This window comes from Ambystoma mexicanum, chromosome 3q, assembly GCF_040938575.1.
Source record: "Ambystoma mexicanum isolate Mex_15411 chromosome 3q, UKY_AmexF1_1, whole genome shotgun sequence".
NCBI classification, from domain to species: Eukaryota; Metazoa; Chordata; class Amphibia; order Caudata; family Ambystomatidae; genus Ambystoma; species Ambystoma mexicanum.
In genome coordinates this window covers 188,431,729-188,452,589 of record NC_090926.1, presented here as the reverse complement: position 1 = coordinate 188,452,589, position 20,861 = coordinate 188,431,729, and the positions used below count along the sequence as shown (strand labels likewise).

At 50.3% G+C, this 20,861-nt stretch overlaps 1 protein-coding gene across 4 annotated transcripts in view; it reads right to left on the bottom strand.

Moving 5' to 3' along the window:
• LIMA1 (LIM domain and actin binding 1) overlaps window positions 1-20,861 on the bottom strand; it is a 513,666-nt gene that overhangs the window by 110,751 nt on the left and 382,054 nt on the right. For all 4 annotated transcript variants that reach the window (XM_069653458.1, XM_069653461.1, XM_069653459.1 and 1 more), the window contains one exon: window positions 9,677-9,786. In XM_069653458.1, coding sequence (XP_069509559.1) covers window positions 9,677-9,786 — 110 coding nt within the window. The remainder of the gene's footprint in view (window positions 1-9,676; window positions 9,787-20,861) is intronic.

Below are 20,861 nucleotides of genomic sequence, written 5' to 3'. Positions count from 1 at the left end.
TTAGACAGGCAGCAAAGAGAAATTTGTTTTAGGCATGGCTCGTAGATATGGAAATAAATAGGCCGGGCCACGCTTGGGGTGCCTGGTAAGAGGTGAAGCACAGACATTGCTGTGCTTTAGAGTGAGGATGGGGAGTTGCACACTACTCCTGATAAGATCCTGCTGACAATGCGAGCGTATTACGCCAAGCTGTATATGTAAAGTAAAAGGATACGGTTGCAATGCCAGATGTACAGGCCTATGTTCAGGAGTTTCATTCTGGCTGGTTTAGGACGCCCTAGAGGCCTTGCGGTCACTAATCAAAGCGGAAGAAATACCAATTGCCGTTAGGGACATCCTGACCGCAAAGTTCCCCGGCTAAGACTGTTTGCGCGACGACTTTCATAAAGACTTTGTGCCTAGGGATGTACCTCACCTGGTGAAAGACTGGGAAGAAGCCTATACGATACGATAGGAGCCCTGCCTTTGTCAAGTCCTGGCATGGTGCCTCATTATGCATGCCACGCCATACATTCATCTAGATCAATCTGGGTTTCTCCTGGGTAGATCAACTGCCTTAAACCTGCATAGACTTTGCTACAATGGCTCAGTTTAATCCCAGGGCCCAAGCAGTAACTAGTTTCTTCGATGCCGAAAAGGTGTTTGATTCTCACATATATCAATACCCATTTCTGGTCCTGAAGGCAATGGGCCTTTTGGGCTATTTCCTAAGGAGCATCCGATTGCTATAGTCTAGACCGACAGCTACATTCTTGCAGTAGGAACTACTGTGAACCTTTTGAACTTGGCAGGGGAACTAGACAGGGTTACCCGCTACCGCCACTCCTCTTGGCCATTGCGATGGAACCATTGGCTATCAGACAGAGGGCTCCATGCAGAGCAAGGGCTGTCGATTGGTGGCAGGATAAAAGTAGTCTCGTATTCTGACAATGTTCTGCTGTATTTCAGAAATGCTGACAACCTGTGAGTCCACTGCTGGTTCTTAAATTCGGACTGTATTCAGGACTGAAAATTGGTCCAAGTCACCATGGTTTCCTCTGAATGACGGAACTGCTTGCCGACCCGATATAGGGGACTATAACTGGAGCATTCTTTGGTGAGATATCTCAGAGTCGAGATTAGCCGAGACCATGAGAGGCTTCTGGTGGACAATCATTTGCCAACCTCATTGAGGCATAAAGTGGCGAGATGGAAACGGTTACCCTTCTCAGTTTGGGGCAAGATCTCACTAAAATGCTTGTCCTCCCCAAGATTCTTTATTTCAAAATATCCCGGTGTACATTTTTAACATTCATCAGCTGCGATCCCTTTTGGTCCAACTAGTCTGGCACCCTAAAAGACCCTGAATTCAATGAGAGGTGCTCACTGGGTCATTAGAGCAAGTTGACATTTCAGCCCATGACATGGAACTCTTACTTGGCTGCTCAGGCTCACTTTGCATCCAACCCGATGCCGAACAGTCTCCCAGATCCACGGGCTGAACATACCTCAGCAGCCCCTCATAAATTTCGATCACTACTGATCTCTCATGGGGGAACGGCTGAATGCAAATATGATCCGGTAAGCTATACCATGGACGCCTAGGCAAGACTTAATCCACCGCACAGGCATTACAATCCCATGCACTGGAGTTCAGGCTCTGGAGGATCCTGGCTCTAAAACCTGCCAGTGATGAATGGATAGCAGGCTCATGGGCTGAGCTGGGAAGTGTGTGCCTGGGAGACATGAATCCTGAGGGATTGATAGTTTTACACAAAATTTGATTGAAAGGGTGAGTGGGGGATTCGGCCCTATATTTCAATACTGCCGAATGAGAGAGGCCTTTCGTATATGGGACCCTGGTTTCCATGCTGAACCAGTCATTCCCTCTTTTGAAGTACATAGAGTAGTAGGATGGGTGTGGTCTCCACTATATACAAATGGCACAGGGTCAATTGCTGCAACTCCAAATTATTGGTAAGTCTCAGTGGGAGAATGATTTGCAGGTTTCATTTGATGACACATTGTGGGAGAGCTTGTTCTTACATCTGTATAGTAGCCCCAAATGCCAGATATAAATATAGCATAAAATGTGACCTCAGTGTACACAACCCCAGTGAGATGAGCCAAATTCGACCAGATGCAAGAGGGTGCCTGTGTGAAATGTGGTGGGGTCGGTGCAGGGTTTTCCCACCCAATTTGGCCCTATCCATTGAAGAGTTTTGAGTGTGAAGTCCTGGATATAGTAAGATGTTAGGAAAAACTATTCCTTCCAAATTTATGGTGTGTCCTTGGAGAGAGTTGCGACTGGTCTAATACATCAAGCAAACTGCTTGCAATGAGCATTATGGCTAATTGGCATATTCTTTCGGCGTGGTCGCAGTGTATTCTCCCCTCCCCTTCCCTTCCCTTCAGTTGACGAATGGATGAAAGATCGTGTTTGGACTTTGAATGCTGCAGAACGAGGAGACGAACACAGGTGGCATAGTGATTGCTATGGACTTATTAGCACAGAAAATAAAGAGAAAACTTAACTTGCCCCATCTCTGAGGGGTTTTGACTTCCTCAACTAAAATGCTAAAGGGGACTCTCAGAATCTCCTTGTAAACTAAAGAGTCCCCCGTGCTGTGTCATAATCTCTAATTCTGGCCCTTATCCTTATAACTAAACTATAAGGTTGCCGCAACTGTTCTTGGTCCAGGAGAATGATTCCCTTCTCTTGGACTGTGTGGCACAGTTCTGGTTGCAAGTTCATAACCAGGGGGAATGACTGCCTCGCCCTGGTCCTAATACTTCACAAACAAAGAACTGTCAATTCTATAACACGATCGGAAGGTTCCTGGTTTCTGAACTCCAGGGAGAATGACTCCCTTACTCTAGCCTCAAGGTTTCATACTCAGTTCTCAATAGTCAAGAGAAGAACTGCTTATCTGGACTGTGGCTTTTCTCCAACCTGGGGAAATCACCCCTCCTCCTGGCTTCTTGGCTTTTCCCTGTGGATGTAGCACTACCAGGAGAATAACTCCCTTCTCCTTGTATCTAAATTTCACAGTCACTTTACCCTCAGCGATATTCGGGAGGGGGGTAGGCGGGCCAACGACTGACTCCCCTTCCCCTGATGAGTTTTGTTTCACTGCTTCCATTAGTTTTCAACAGTTCACATACAATTATTATCCTTAACCCAGATTTCCCCAGCATAGCCCACTTGGTCTCCTTGTCTACCAAGTACAGCAATGAGGACGATGAAATTTATATTTCTCCTTGTTCAAGTGCGTGTCCCAGACCTGTACCTCCGTCCTTATAATTTGGCAGACTTGTTTCACTCTCCTTGTGGCAGTACTTGTACTGCCACGAGGAAGAAGACTTGCCTCCAACTCTTATGGTGCCGGACCCTTCTCTTGTTGTTTGGGGTCCCCCTTACCTCTCTTACAGTTCTCTTGTGCCACATTAGCACCTCTCTGCCCCTCCAATGAGCCTGCAGCCGCTTACTCACTACTAGGCCATGAGGGAGCTGCCTCTAACCACCTGGCAACTGTCCCAGCGACCCCTCCAGATTTCCCATACAGCCTGTTACCTTACTTTGGGACTCTGTGCCTTACCAGTGCTGCCTGGGGATGGGCTCTGCCAATCTGCTTCAGTGGGCTCTCGTCAGCAGCATCTGCGGTCGTCCAGCATCTCCTGTTCTCGGGCTGCTCAGCTTCCCTTCTTCTGAGTGGTTGATGTGGCTCAGCTCCTGCCCTTCAGGAAGTCTTGCAGCTCCCCACCTGCGTCTTATGTTCCAGGTTCGTTCACGGAAAGGATTTGAATCTCCTGCACTGTAGATTCCTTGCACCTGTTGCCGCCTACGGCTTGATTTCACAAAAAAGGTCTTGTCCTTTGTCGACCTTTATACTTTGTCGCAGGAATATTCTTGGTAAAAGGGTTAAGTACTTCTGATACCTGGGTGTGATCATCGTTCCGCGGTTCCAACTTGCCTCAGTCATTGGTCCACGCGGCTCTAGCATGTTATTTTAAATCTCAGTACTTCCCAAATAGACAAGGTCTTGGGACTTACACAGTACATATCAAGGTACTGAGCTCTCAGAAGAAAAGAGTGAGGATGTGTGGTTGTGGTATGATGTCCCGGCCATACCCTAGATGGTCGCCCCTGTCGCCAGAGGGAGAGTCTCCAGGAGATCCTCCCGCTGTGCAACACACTCAGGGGGACTGTTGGGTAGTGGCCCCACCAACCTGGCATCAACGGAAGGGGCTCCCCTTGGGGAGGAGTGACAACATCTAGGAATTCATCACAGACTACAGATATGGAAATCCATTTTTGGAACCAGACACCACCTGTCTCACGACTGACCGACGTATGATCTGAACTCAGGGAATATCTCAAGACCATTCCTAGGAATGTACGAAATAGTCGAGTGATGAGGAGCTAGTGTTCCTCATCACCATTTCACCTTGAACTTTACCCAGAGTTTTTATGTGGCATCTAGATCATTACTACATTGTTGCTAATGCTCGGTCTGCATAATAAACCCAGCGCCCCTCAAACAAAGAACCGTGTTCCACATCCAAGTATCAGAACCGGTATCAGACTGAAGCAGCACCTCAAAGCACACTGCAGTGTTAGCTGTGTGGTGTCCCTCGATTTATGAGCTGCCTTTAGGCCTAAAAAGCACCTTAGACATAAGCATGTTAGTGAATGGACGAGCCAACTCCTCCACCCCCCTCGTTGATTGGAGAGACACTAGTGTCAGACGAAAAGTTCTAACTTGTTTTCAGACAAATGATTTAAAGAGCTCAGCAAGTGAGTCACAGCGTACACAGTTGGGCCAAAAATTGTCTGACCCAAGGTAACAAGAATCCATGTGGGCAAATTGCCTCTACCAGGTCACACACTTCCTAACCCCCCCATTCCCTCATTAAGAGCAACTAAAGCCCTAGGTAGGGACTTGGGAACAAAATAAACGAGCAACTGATTCAGAATGCTCCTGCACAGTCATGCAGAGAAATACACTGGCAGTTAAGCCTTGGAGTATGTAGGATAGAGGGGCAACAAATGACAGGCATTCGGATGCCTTTTTTGTCTGTATAATTAATGTTGCTTAGCATCATGCTCCTCTCCCATCCTCGAAGGACAAAATAACCTAAGAGTATAGAGACAAGGGGACAGGGTGAAGAAATAATCCCTAGTAGAAAGCACAACATGAACAGTCATACCGGAAATTTAGAAGATGGAAAGATCCCAACACATCCTAGACTACTTCAAGGAATGAATGTTTGAGTAAACTATTCATAGGATACTTTCTGGCAAATACAATTTCTTTTGAGTGCCTGTGTATTTTGACCTGCTAAAAAACCTGTGGAAATGAGAGAAATTTGACCACACGGTTTAAGTAATGCATTTCCAATCAGCAAACCATCAGTGCACTCACCAAATAAGTTAGCTACTATAAACTGGCACAAACATCCCACAATACATACATTCATCTGGTTAAGCAGGACAGATGTGTCTTTGTGACGGCTACTATAGCTAGTCTACATAAACCACATGTTGGGCAGAGGGGCATTCTCCTAAAACTCAAAACCTCTGAGAAACACACTGCGATAAATATGACCAATCAAAACTGAGGGGCTTAAACCAGCCATGCACATCCTTTATTGGCTTTGTATCCATCAAGGCATTACATTTAATAACTTCATAATACCCTAAAGAGGTACACCATGAAAAGGGCCTGCTAACTCTTGTAAAGCCAGAAATGAACACCACCAAAAATCGGTGTTCAACAAATAGTTTGACAACTTTACGCAATGCTTTCCAAAGCACTTTGGCAGTTGATGCCAGTGGTTAAGATTCAGTCTAAATCTTCCAGCCGTCACCCCTTTGTTTTTGCTTTGTCACCCCGAGTGGGACGGGCATCCCAGACGTGGGTCCCGTGCCTGCTGGGCCTAGCGACCCAAGCTACTCCTCACTGATGAGCCCCAACAAGGGTGAAACATGTTTGGGGATGCTTGTGGTCTCGTGCAGAACGGATGTGACATAGCAGTTCGGGCTGGACTGCCCCTTTTGGGGTGGGGCCATGCCTGATTTGCATATGGTCTTTCCCCTTCTGTAATGGCTTGGCAGGCGAAGAACAATGGTCTGGAGGGTTGCCCCGAGCAATGCCAGTGGTTAAGATTCAGTCTAAACCTTCCAGCCATCACCCCTTTGTTTTTGCTTCTTTACTCAAGCCTAGTTCTTTCAGATAAACAATCTGCAAAAGACAATACTGAAACAACCTCCTTGCCCCCTCACCAAAAATCACTCCTGCTGTTAGACCACAACCATCCTCCAAGTCATCGCCTAGACCAAATAAATCTGATAATACTGAATCAACACCCTGGACACCAAGACACCATCATACTATTTAAGACTGTCTCCCATTGCCCCTGGCTCTAGGATGCAACCCTGCATCACTTCCCTTGTTGACAGCAACTGTTTAGTACACAATCAACCCAAAATACTGCAAGAGAAGCAGTCAGCCCCATGCCCGTAAAGTAAGTTGTTTCCCCTGGTCTACTAAACATCACCTCCAATGAGATCAAGGCAGTGACCCTCTTGAGGGAATTTGGATTTCAAATAAACCCTGCCACTTAACAAGTCAGCCACGGCACAAGTCGAGAACATCATAATCATCAGTCCCATTAACAAAGCCTGAATCTTTAAAGCAGCCACTCCTAATTATTAATGACCCTAGAGTCGGAACGCTGCTTCTTACCCAAAAGCCAATAGGATATGCTTGGTAAACCATCAAAGGAGAGCCTGAATTCCATGGAAGCAACTTATTTGGGAAAGGTGCTAAACAAATTCAAAGGTCACCAATGCACGCCTGGGGTGGAAGTCTGCCTCCGCAATATTTTGGGTCGCTCCCTGTTGAAACTTGTAATCCTGCAGGACTTCCACATCTGCTACTGTCTTGTCCACCTTTTATAGCCCCACCCAGTGATTTAACGGTGAGGTACTTGCTGGTCCATATCTGCACTTCACAGCAGGAAGCCAATACTTTAAATGTACTAAGAAGGTACCCTGGGACAATGAGAACCTGCACTTACTGTGTTTCCATTTCAAGCTCTGGCCCCACCCCACCATTCTCGCTATCCAACTATCACAGTGCCTGTGCAACGCCTCCTCCGCTCTCTCAATATGAACTTAACGGTCATCAGTTTATTTTCACATCCATCCACTTTATGGATATTATTCGCTGAGCTCCGAAACCGCTCTCCAAACAGTCACTTCTGCCTGGTGGAGACCAGAGCAGAATATTCATGCTCTGCTGTCCAGGGTGGAAATATGCAGCCCCTGGACAATTGTATGCCTTTTCTGGTGTCACAATGAGCACTTGTATTGATGAGTCTCATACATCACATTCGTTGCAACTGCTTCTTTTGGAAAACAGCACAATTATTAATTTGCACAATTCAGTAGTGCACATGGTTGACCAGACTTGTTCACACAGGTGGAGTCAATTCTCTTGTGAACTCTTCCTCCTCGGACTCTTGTATGCAACATGTTGATCTGTTCTTAACACACTAGTGGCAGTGTATGTATTCAGAGATACAAACAGCAAGGATTACATTACCAGATTTCGCCATTACTGAACCTCATTGAAGGCTGAGTGTTTAGGCATATTCAAGAACTTTTTGACAATTAACTCTATTGGAGTTTACATCATGCTATGCCAGGAGTTCCTAACCTTTTACTCAATGTCACCAACAACGAAGGTGCACATAAAGCATTACAGAAGCTTAATACTGAGCAGAGCACTGGGCTCATGAATCACATTTTCTGGTGAACATATGGGATCATGAGTTCAGGCATCAAAAATCATAGCTCGTTTATCAATGGTTTTTATTTTTAGATAAACAGGGAGTTATGGAAAAAAGAAAGCAACCTGCAACAGACCACAAAGGATTTGAGCTGCCAGCACTGTAAATACATTGTAGCAGTAATAATAACACCTAAACAGGGCGTCCAGCTCACATTACCGGTGCACATTTCAAACCCAGTTCTTTTTCGCTAAATTGGAAAAGAGCAGGGACAAACTAGGGTTAAAAATAGTTTGAGGCTGAAAAAGTGGCCCACATTTCTGAACCGCCTATTTAAACTGATGATGGTTTTAGTTTCGCCACGTTGAGCATGAGTTTGGAAATTCAGTAGGAAATTGCCTTTAAAAGCACATTAGCACAGTACTGCTGGTTTTAAAAAAAAGTACCAGTTGTATAGTCATTGAAGTGGCCTAAATTGGCGCAGAAAACTGGCCCACACTGGTCTGTTAGCCATTGCCCTATTGCGCAAAAACCTAGCTTCAGAAAAAAAACGGTGTGCTGTCCATAGACAGGGACTGTAAGGGGTGGGGAATAGTTTATTACCTGTATACCATTTATGGAGTGGGGAATAGTTTGCATTTATATACAAAGGTCACTGGGTGTAACGGGTGTGGAATGCAGTGTGGTAATCAAAAGGGATACTGAACTGGGTGTGTGCAGAGGGCATATGACTGAGTTGGGTGACAAACATCTGCTATCCGTATATAGTGCCAATACACCCCTGTTGGGTGGGAGAATGGGGTGTGGAGAGGAGCTCTACTATTCTACTGGTTATGTTACAGGGTGTGAAGGAGATACGCCTTGAAAAAGGGTGTCTACTTTTTTTTCTGCATGATAAGAGGGTGGGAGCAAATCTGAGGTTTAGGGAGAGAAGATTCAGCAGACTTGGTACATAGATAGAGAATGCTGGTTGTCTGGCGCTTTATTTTTTGCATTTCTCTCCAGGTGCTGACTCTGGCTGATGCGCCGACCGCCAAAGATTGTGACATTCTGCCAGGCAGGAGAAAGTATGCATGGTGACCGCTTAATTTAAAATGCAACTGACTTTGAAGGTGATGCATGATTGTATAGGTAGCCAAGGTAGGTCAAAGATTGTGGGCATTATGCGGCCATATATGTGGAGAACTTTGAGGAGACAGCCAGAGGAATAAAGGACTATTTTCATTGATACTAGTTCATTGATGAGCCGTGGTTAGATCTGTAAAGGCGAATTACAGCCAGGGCCTGTCCACTGGATGTGAAGCTGGTGATGGGTAGGAAGGAATTATTCCAAAAGGAGGGTTAGTTGGTATCATGCTATGGGTTTTCCTTGCTATGCGTTTTGAAGGGGAGGTGGATGTCAATGTGGAATCGCACAGACTTGCCAAAGTGTCACCTGTAGGGTAAATTCTTTTGTTGGTGAGGAGCAGGAATGACATCTTGGTGGGGTTTAGTTTGATGATGGTGATGGATGTCCATGTCTGGACCATGGCGAGTCATTTGATGGATATTTTCATCCAGACTTGTGCATAGTTTGTATAGTGTTGGATGTGAAAGCTGTGGCTTGCTATGAGGCTTTCCAGGACATTCAATCATGTAGAGTTTGAAGAGCACGAGTGAGGATAGATGTCTGCATCCTCTCACCTGTATCCATCTGATGAAATGGATGGTAGTATTTTAGATGGGCCTTGTGGGCCGGTATAAGCTTGGGCAGCACCCTCGATAAAACACAAAGGTATAACAGATTCTGAACATTGGCACTCCACATGTGAACAGGAGCCCCTCCCCCACTTGCCCACATGCCCCTCCTGCTTCCCTTTTTAATCATACATAGCCAAAAGACAACAAACATCACACAAACCTTTACTGCTTTGGGAGGAGTGGTCTCTGACTGATCATGCTCAGACGATATTGTGTTTTGTGGATGCGAGCCCGGAGACTTCAACTTATCATCCTTTCTTGGATAATAACCTAGGTCGAAGGAGTGCACATGGTTAATAAAGGGAGACTGACTGGTACACTGCAGCACATTTCCATTAATTTAGATTGATCACAACACATTGTCATATCCAATATCAGACGAGATAAGCTAAAAGACAGCCTACGATAGATAGGAAGAATAATTACTAGGTTACTCACCGTAGTGACCACCTACTCCTAGTCCATAGTCCCCTTTCCACCATACTTATGGGGCATCTCTCCGTCCTGTGGGACGGGACCGGAGCACTTTGTAAAAAGCATCCAAATGTTTCCAAAAATGTGTCCTTCCTCTCTTGCGCGGGGCCCGACACGCGGCCGTAACCCCGCCCACTTTGGCTCCGCCCCGCACATCGCCCATCAGTCCTTTTCTATCGCCGGGTCAAAGACCCATTAGCAATAACAGAAGAACCTTATTAGAGGGGATGGCGGGCGGGCGTATGGAGGAAAGGGGACTATGGACTAGGAGTAAGGTGGTCACTACGGTGAGTAACCTGGTAATACTTATACGTCCCGTCCCCTTTCCTCCATACTTATGGGAGATTCCCAAGCACTCCTTACAGGAACTATGGGTGGATGGAAATACCCCTTACGGAAAAAGGGGTTTCAGTACAGCCTGACCAAACTAAGCGTCAGCTCTTGAGCTCATGTCGAGACAATAATGCTTACAGAAAGCAGATGGGGAGGCCCAAGTAGCTGCCCTAGCAATGGACTCCCAGGGGACATATTTCTGAAAAGCAACCGCGGCTGCCTTACCCCGCACCAGATGTGCATGAATACCCTTAGGAGGTTTCAGCCCTTGGACGGTGAAGGACTCCGTGATGCAGGCGGCGATCCACCTAGAAATAGTTGCCTTAGACGCCTGCCTACCCTGGGGGTTACCGAAGGTCACAAAAAATTGAGAAGAACTCCTAAGCTCAGAAGTCCTGTCCAGGTAGAACTTAAGAGCTCTTCGGACATCAAGACAGTGTAGAACCCTCCCAGCCTCAGAACAGGGTTCGGAAAAAAGACCGGTAGGGAGATCGATTGATTCAGATGGAATTCGGTCACCACCTTCGGTAGAAAGGCCGGGTTTGTCCGAAGGACTACCTTGTCCTTGTGAAAGACCAAGGAAGGATGCTCCATCGACAATGCCTGGAGCTCACTCACTCTCCTTGCCGACGTAACGGCGACCAAAAAGGACACCTTCCAAGACAAGTACTTTAGGTCCACCGTAGCCAATGGTTCAAAGGGTTTATGGCACAGCGCCATCAGGACAACATTTAGGTCCCGCGGCGGGTGCGGACTATAAACCGGAGGGTAGAGGCGTGTCAAACCTGCAAAATGCCTCTCAACAACTGGGTTTCTCAGAGAATACGAGCACTGGTCTGTAGAAAGATAAGCGGAAACCGCTGAAAGGTAAGTCCTGCATGACAGAACATGAACCCCTCACTCTGTTAGGAAGGACACGAGGGACAGCACTGTGTCAATCGTGGCCACCCTTGGATCCAACTTCTTCTCCAAACACCAATGACAGAACCAGAGCCATTTACTCTTGTACTGAGATCTGGTCGATGGTTTCCTGGCTGCCTGGATAATGCGCATATTATCCGTAGACAAATTCAGATGCTCTAAAGACTTGAACTCAGGCACCATGCCGCCAAGCTGAGCGATTGTGGGGAGGGGTGCCACATCTGCTGTTTCCCCTGGTGAAGAAGATCGGGAGTTACAGGTAACCTGATCGGCGGATACACCGACAGGTGTTGAAGTTCTGAGAACCAAAACCTGGCCGGCCACCACGGGGCCACGAGTAGAAGGGAACAGTTCACCGAGTTCTTCAACTTCCAGAACGCACGGTGAACTAGAGGCAGAGGCGGGAAGGCGTAAGCTCTCATGTTGTGCCAATCTCGAGAGCATCCCCCAGAAAGGAGCCTCCCAGCCCCCCTCTGGAGGCATACCGAGGAAGCTTCTTGTTCACCGCCGTAGCGAAGAGGTCCACCTCCGGTGTGCCCCAATGCGAGAAAATCCATGAGAGGACCTCTGCCTTCAATTCCCACTCGTAGCTGACCACGGTCCGCCGGCTGAGGGCATCCGCTGTGACATTCAGCCGGCCCGGGATGTGCACTGCAAGCAGCCAGACACCACGAAGCACGGCCCACCCCCATATCTGGATGGACAGGTCCACGAGGGGGGGGGGGGGGGGGGGGGTAAATCGGGGGGAGACTTTGTTCCCTCTTGCTTGTTGATGTAATACATCGACACCACGGTGTCCGTGCGTATGCAGACCACCTTGTTGACAATGAGCGGTCTGAACGCCCTGAGCGCTAGGAAGATCGCCAGGAGCTCCAAGTGATTTATGTGCAGGAGCTTGTCCTGAGGCGACCAGAGGTCCGAGACTTGAAGAAGATCTAACATCACACCCCACCCCAGAAGGGAGGAGTCTGTTGTGATCGTCACCGCGGGGGCTGGGTCCTGAAACCCCCCCCCCCAACAGGTTGCTGAGAGATGACCACCAATCCAGGTCCACTCATGGAATCCGGAATCATTATCCTCTTGGAATCTGGGTCCACAGCCTGACGCCAAAAACTCTGAAGAGCCATCTGGGTCCGTCTCATCTTGAGACGAGCAAGAGGAAGAGCCAGTACACATGAGGCCATGAGGCCCAGAAGCCTCTGGAACCACCAGGCCGACATGCTCTCCGACTGCGCAAACATCTGACACATGGCTAACAGATCCGCCATTCTGTCCCCAGTCAGATACACACTGCAGTCGATCGTGTTCCAACGAAAACCCAGGAAAATCAGATCCTGTGAGACCGTCATGGAGGATTTCCGCCAGTTCACTGACAGCCCAAGATGGAATAGGAGCTGAAGGAGAGACTGGAGGTTGCCCGCTGCTGCCAGCGGACAAGGGCTGCGTAATAGCCAGTCATCCAAATAAGGATACACATGGATACCGTGTAGATGAAGATAGGCCGCAATCACCGACATCTTCGTGAAGACACACGGCGCCGAGCTGAGGCCAAATGGAAGCACCCGAAACTGGAAGTGCTCCTCTCCCAAAGAGAAGCGGAGATATTTCCTGTGTGGATTCCAAATCAGGATATGCATATACGCATCCTGAAGGTCCACAACGCTGAGCTGTAAGGAGGAGCGTATCTGGCTGGGCGTGATCATCTTGAATTTCTCTTGGGGTAGGAAAAGAGTGAACTGGGAAAGGTCTAGGATGGTGCGCAGGCCAGCCTGGTTGGGTTTGGGCACCGTAAACAGCCGGGAGTAGAAGCCCTCCCCTCGCTCCCCAAGGGGAACGGGTTCCACAGCTCTGAGGTCCAAAAGTTTCTGAACTTTGGCCTTGAGGGAGGGTGGGCCCGACAGCTGAAAAGGAGGGTTGAAGGGTGGGGTAGGGGGTAAAGGTAAGCGGCAGCCCGCTCGAGCGACTGACGAGACCCATCCGTCTTCTGTGATGGTCTGCCATGCCTCCCAATGAGACGCAATGCATCCTCCCACCAGGGAAACGTGCAAGAGCGGAAAACCCTAATTTTATAGGCTTATCGGTGGCGGTGCCACCTGAACCTGATGAGGAAGCTGAGGAGCGAGAGAAAAACCGTGTGCGCTGTTGTCTATGGCGGTTATTCCCCGCTGGAGTATCCACTCTGCAGGATTTTCGGTCGAGGAAGCCCCTAAAACCAGAGGAGGGTCGACTTTGTGACAACGGTCTCTGGGATTTGAAAGTAGCTTTGACCAGAACAGAATGATTTAGCCGTCTGAGTGCTATCCTTGGTCTTGGTGAGCTCTACATCAGTATAAGAATGAAAAAGCTCCTTACCATCAAATGGAAGATCCAACACCTTGTCTTGCACTTCCTTAGAAAATTTAGTGGCATGCAGCCACGCCTGCCGTGAGGTATCAACCCCCAGCATAAGGCCCCGAGCCGAGGTTTCTATGTGATGAGCCGCAGCCTCCAGGAGATCCTGGGCCAAGACCCTGGCATCGGAAAGGCCTCCTTTGAAGTCCTCCAGCTTCGCGACCGGGATGTACTCCTCAAACTCTGACAGACCTTTCCACATCCGCATGTTATCTCCCGCTAATATCAATTCAGCGTTGGCCTGCCTGAGCTGCAAGGCCGAGTTGGCAAAAAATGTTCTCCCTAGGGACACAAGGAGCTTGTCCTCCTTTCCCAAGACCCGAGTAGCCATCGTGGAAGAGGATGCTGCAGGTCTGGATTGCAACGTGGCCGCAGCCACCACTGTTGAGGAGGGAGGCGGACAAGACGACAGGGCCACCTCTTCCGAGGAATGTAGCCTGTACCTCGCGTCAATCTTCTTATTGACAAAAAGTCCCGAGTGTGGCTTTTTCCAGACTCTTCGGACCTCGGCCAGAACGTCCTTCTGCAGGAACAGGCCGGTACGCTCCAAGGGAGACAGGCTGAACGCCCCAGAAAGCACGCCCTCCTGCGGAGTGGGTGCCTCTGCACCGGAACATCTAAGAAACTCATGTCCAGTCCCTGGTCATGAAAGGCTCTGATAGAGCGGGGAAGGTCCTCGTTGTCCTGATCGCCTTGAGGATCATCTGACAGGTCAGGATCCCGATGAGCCGTGTCAGGCACTGCCTTGTCCACTGGGGACAATTGAGGCACAGGCGGAAGAGCCGAGGGAGGCACCACGGGCAAGGGAGGTGCCTGCGGAACCACTGGAGGAAGGGGTGGAGCCGGAGGCGCAGGTGGACATATCTCATTGAAAAGCCCTTTGAAATATTCCCTCATGGGGTCGGTGCGCATAAGCGCTTGTAATTTACCGAAAAAGGCGTCCTCAGGAGATTGTTTCGGAACCTGAGGAGGCCTCTCATGAGGTGGACAAATCCAGGGACATAACGGGGAGGGTGCCACACAGGCCCCTCCACCGACTTATCCACATAAATCAAAGGTGACGCCCCCGTGCGAAAGAGGCATCCGGGCGTTCCAATCATAAACCAGCCGGTAAGGATGCGCACAAGGGACCTTAGGTTCACCAAAGGGACCGAGCCCTACACCAGAGGCTGATGGCGTAGTTGTAGGGGTTGCACCTAAAATGGCCGCCGTGGTGGGAACGGGCGCCATTTTGTCCTCATATGAGGGGAACTGCGGCACGTGAGGAAGTGAGGCAGGGGTCCCAGTCGATGGATCAGGGGTCTTAATCTTAGCCATTGGCTCGAATGGTTTGTGCGCCAGGGCGCCCAAGACTATGTTAAGGTCCCACCCAGGGTGCGGTCTCTTGACGGGCAGGTAGAGCCTAGCAAGACCCCTCAGATGTTTGACAGGGTTGGAAGAGGAGAAAATGCCCCCCTCCGACTTCCTGTAAGCCCCAATGGCTGCAAGGTATGTGCGGCAGGTGTCCACCTGCACACCTGAATGAGTGAGGTGCGCCAAAAAGGAGAGCACGCCGTCCAAAGTGCAAACCAAGGGGTCAATACCCTTGGAGTCTGCCCAGTGGCAGCATCTGGTCCATTTGCTTTTGTACTGGGCCCTGGTTGCTTTGCTCCTGCAGCCCTGTACGATCTCCAGATTGGCTTGTGAGAGGCTAAGGTGCCGAAGCGTTACCTGCACAAGTACCACGGTGTGAGGGCTAGTTTACCTAGGGCAGGGTCGATGACTCTGCCCCCCTGCAGTGCCAGAAGATTTGCTGGGCCCGTCTCGGGGGCTCCTCCGAGAGGCTGAGTAGCTCCAAAAACCATGGCCTGGTCGGCCACCATGATGCCATCAGAATAATGAGTCAGCGAGATTCCTTGATTTTGCAAATGACCCTGTGGATCAGGGGAGTGGGCGGAAAGGCATAGGCTTTCATGCCGGTCCACTGGAGGTGAAATGTGTCGCCCAGAGCGCTGGGGATCTGACCTTGCCAGGATGTGAATTGGGGACACTTCATGTTGTGCCAGGTGGCAAAAAGATCCATGTGGGGGTGACCCCACCTGTTGAAGATCTCCTGAACAACAAGGTTGTTTATCTGGCACTCGTAATTGTCCGCTCCCAGCCTGCTGAGCCTGTCTGCTTCCAGGTTGGATTCCCCCGGGAGGTGGACTGCCGTGAGGTAAATGTCGTTCTCCAAGGCCCGCTCCCACATGCTGATCACCAGCCTGCACAGAGGAGGGGGGACCCGGTACCTCCCTGCTTGTTGACGTAGTACATGCTGGTCGAGTTGTCCGTCTGGATGAGGACAACCTTGTCCCTGATAAGGGGTAGGAATGCTCTGAGCGCTAGCCAGATGGCGTTCAGCTCTAACCAGTTGATGTGGTATTCCTGCTCCTGTCGAGTCCAGGTGCCGTGGACCGAGAGACCGTCCAGAGTGGCTCCCCAGCTCTTGAGCGAAGAGTCTGGTGATGGTGGCCTGTAGGGAGGGAGGCCGAAAAGGCTTGCACGTCCATAGGTTGCAGTTCCTGGACCACCATGTTAGGTCCAGGTGGAGAGATGGAGGGATGTTGATCATCTCGGATTGAGAGCCCCGCTCCTGGTTCCATGAGGCTCAGATGTGCAGCTGAATCCTGCTCATCCTTAGTCTCGTGTGCAGCACGGCTAATAGGACCGTTGCTAGTAAACTCAGGAGATGTTGGTACCACCATGCCGAGGTCACCTCTCTGCTGAGGAAGTGGGCGGTGGCACTCCTGATGGCTGAGATTTTGTCCTCCGACTGGAAGACCTTCTCGTAGCACATGTCCCAGGTGAGACCCAGGAATGTCAGTCTGCGTAGGCTGCAGCTGTGACTTCTTGAGATTGAGCAAGAAGTCCAGATCGTGCAGTGTGTTCATAAGGGGCCTGGGAAGAAAGGAGAACTGCTTCCGGATCTGTAGCCCTGACGAGCCAGTCGTCGAGGTATGGGTAGATGTGGAGACGCTGCGCTCTGAGGAGGGCCGCCACAGCATTCATGAGTCTGGTAAAGACCCCGGGGGCCGAGTTGAGGCCAAAAAGGAAAGACCTTGTATTGAAAATGGTAGCCCATGATCCTGAACCGTAGGAAAGAACGATGGGGCTGCCAAATCGGGACGTATAGGTACTTGTCCTTTAGATCCAGGGAGCACATCCAGTCTCCCTTGTGCAACGTCTCTGCTATAAAAGCTGGCGTAACCATCTTGAATTTTTGCAGAGGTAAGGAGAGGTCGAGGGTGGAAAGGTCCAGCACAACTCTCAGGCCCGCCTGGTTGTTCTTCTGAATGGCGAAAACCCTGGAGTAAAAGCCAAAGCTTCGCTGGGAGGCTGGGACTTCCTCCACTGCCTGGCTCTCTACAAGCGACCGGATCGCCACCAAAAGAGTTGCTGTCCCAACCTGTGGGAGCGGAGGGGAGGGGAGGCTGGGATAGGAAGGCAGCACCCCGTGGATACTACGGAAAGGATCCAGGGGTCCGCGTAATTCTGGTGCCAGAAATGTTCATGGAGAGCAAGCCTGCCCCCCACCGGAGGAACGTAGACCTGAAGGGGCGTGTTATGCTTTCTTTCCCTTGCAGGCTGTCGCTGAGGAGGGGGACTGGAAAAAAGCCCTTAATTCCCCCCCCCTTTTGTTGCTTGCACCTACTGTGAGACGGCAAGCGGTCCGGCTGCCTGGATCTGCGTTCCTAGAAGCGCAGAACTCTCCATAAGTATGACACCTTCCCGAGCGCTGCTGAGATTGGGTGTACGATTTGGGTGTGGTCTTTTTAAGGATGGATAAAGACTTTGCTGTTTGTGAGCGTTTTTTCTTTTTGTCCAGCTCCTTGTCCTTAGAGGAGTGGAAAAATCCCCTCCCCTCCCCACCCGCTCGAACAGTAGATCTAGAATGTGCTCCTGGACATCCAGGTTGAATTTCATTGCCCGGAGCCAGGCTGTTCTTCTCAAGTCTGTGCCAATTAAGGCACGGCCAGAGGTATCGATATGAGCCACTGTGGATTCCATGAGGTCATGTGCCACCAGCTTGGCTTCAGCTGGCTCTGCCTTAAAGTGTGATTGGCTCTGGGTGGGGAGTTCCGGGAGGAAGTCTGCAATTTCCCGCCATAATCTCTGGTTGGCGGCAGCCAGCATGGCATCGGCCTGACGTAGGCTTAAAGAGGCGTTGGAATAGAGTTTCTTGCCATATGCCTCCAAGATAGTCTCCTTGCCTAGCAGCGCCGCAGAGGAAGAGGCCGAGGACGATTGGGGCTTGGAGTATAGTGATGCCGCAGCGATTACCAAAGTGTGGACTTCAGCAAGAACCCCCTCTACCGGGGTGCTCGACCTCGGGTTGGGGGAGGACCAGGTACTCCGCCAGACCAGCAAAGACGTTCGTGGAAGGCCCTGGCTGAGAATGGCATGTCCAGATGATGATCCTCATCATCATCCGTATCCTGCGGGTCTGGAGGATCTTGTGGAGAAGGAGTAGTTGGCGCCAGAGGCTGGGGTACAGAGACCGCAGCTGGAGGCTGAGGCGGCAGAGGTTGCAGAGCTGGCTCTGGAGACGGAGGAGGCGGATGCACTGCGGTCTGGGGGCCTGATGGAGGAGTCTGTGGTGCCGCTAGCATGGCGGGAATGACTTCCCTGATGAGTCTTTGATGATAACCCCCATCTGAGGTGACTTCATGAGGCCGAAGCACTTCTCGAAGAGCACTTCCTCGCTGGCCGAAGAGGTGGCAAGGGGGTTGCTGGAGCCGCTGCGCAAACTATCCATATGGACGCCAAGGAAAACTGCCCTGCGCAACTGAGGGGTAGACTGTAGGCCACCTACCTGGTTGAGGCCAGTCCCACCTTGACACTCGTTCTTCGCAGAATTCCTGGAATGCCATTGGATGGGTGCTTCTTTCTGGCACGCCGGCCATTTTGTCGAACTGCCTGCCACATGCCTGCAACGTGGTGCTCAGCCCGCTGGGCCCGGCCTCGTCCAAGACTCTTGCGTGTCAATCACGAGGCCTACTCTGCTTCTCAGGCCTCGGCCCGGGGGCGTCACACCTACCGAGTGTTGCCGGTAATAGGGCGTAGCCCCTCGGACATATTGCCAGTAATAGGGCGTAGCCCCTCGGCCATGTGCCGGTAATAGGGCAGAGTCCCTCAGGTGTAGACCCGGTAAAAGAACCTTCTGGTCCCTCAAAGCTGCGCCTGGGAGGATCCAAGGATCCCTCGACCCGCAGGTCGGTAGTTGAAGCAGCCTCGGTGCACGTGCCGGTAGAGAAGGACCCGGCCGGTCCCTCCCCCGCGGATTAGTCCCTGGGAAGGAGTATCCCTTGCGGGGTGCCCTGGAAACTATCGGCCCTACCTTGGGCCTGGTCCGATTTCACGAAGTTCTTGAGATCCTCTGGAGTAGACTTCTGGAAGAAGTAACTCCACCTGGCTAGTCTGTTCTTCAGTGCCTTCGAGGACAGCGAGTCACACGCTCAACATGACTGCCAACCGTGGTCTGTGCCAAGGCAACATAGTCAGAGGGCATGGGGGTCTGAATTTGGGAAGAGCCCGTTGCAGGATGGACACCTGCTGAACCCTGTAGAAGTCGACATGCGCCGGGGAGGAGCGTGACGCCTGAGGACAGAGTACCTGAATAATAGATAAGACAAAAAGACTAAGGAAGTATCCGCGTGTGGAATTACATGCCCGAAGCCAAACTCAGGAGCGTTGGTGAATTCGGCCCGTCGACGTGGAAAAGGGGACTGGGGTGTGGCGCCGGAGGTCGGAATCAGGGCAGCGCATGCTCCCTAGGCTGCACCCCTGCGCGCCTCTAAATTCAAAGTGGAAGAAGGTTTTTTTCTGGTGAAAAAGGTTCCGTCTCCCGTGCCTTGGAAGGGACGCCCATACAGTATGGAGGAAAGGGGACGGGACGTAAGAGTAATTAAAGTTACTCACTGTAGTGACTAGAGTACTCCTAGTCCATAGTTCCCTTTCCTCCATCCTTGTGGGCTTCCCCCAACATGGGTACGGTACCAGAACCTTTGGAAGCGGAAAAAATAAGCTTTCCCTCTAAAATGCGCGTGGGGGTGTGGTGGCGGAAGGCCCCGCTGAGGCCACTCTCCGGTGCCCCACCTCAACCCCCTTTGAACACATCGGGCACCCATATTATCTATAAGCCATTGGCATACTAACAGGGAAAGGTGGGTGGGACGTATGGAGGAAAGGGGCTACGAGTACTTCAGTGAGTAGCTTTACTCATACATGTCGTCACCTTTCCTCCATGCTTGTGGGTGATTCCAGCGAACAAGAACATATCGTGGAGCTGGGAAGACCTGCCTCATATCTAGGATGAAGCGAAAAGGTTCTTCAGAACCACCTGACCAAATTCTGCAATGCGCCTGGAGCTGGTGTCCAGCGAATAGTGCCTACAGAAGACTGGAGTGGCCCAAGTAGCCACCTTGCTGATGACATCCCAAGCACCAGGTCTCAGAAACTCGATGGCCGTGGCCTTAGCACTGACCACATGTGCATGAATCCCCTTCGGACCAGGTTTGCCCATGGACGTGTAGGCCTCTGAAATGGTCTAGACCACCCAACGGAGGAAACCTAAGAGCCGGGGGAGGAGCCCCCGAAAGTCACGAACAATGCCTCAGACCTCGTGAAGAATTTAGTCCGAAAGAAATATAAACAGGAGAACCCTCTGTTTATTACATTGGTTACTCGCCCAGACCCTTGGTTATCACGGCAAGGTTACAGACAGCTTACACAATGCATAAAATGAATGAAGCATTATTACGTTGGCATTAAACACCACAAGCACAGCAATATACAAATTAAAACAGAGATCATAACAGTATTTACATTAGACTAAGTTCAGAGACCAGGTGTCCAGAGTGGAGTGGTGGCTAGGTTATTGGTACTGGTTAAATAACGTTTTCAGCATCTTTTTGAACCCCGAGAGGGTTTCCTGATTTTTGATGTTGAGCGGGATTGAATTCCAATGTTTTGGGGCTAGGTATTGGAAACTAGAGCCTCCTGCTCTGGACTTCTTAAACCGAAGAGACAGTAGTGACTGTTAGATCTTACTGATCCGGTGTTAGTTTTTCTAGAAATTGCCTGATTGAGGTAGATGAACAAGTTACTTACCAACTGTAACTTTCTTTCGACTGGATGTTCCGCCCACGTATTCCTCATCTTATGATATTCTTATCCTGCTAGCTTCGCTGCTTTGGAAAAAAAAA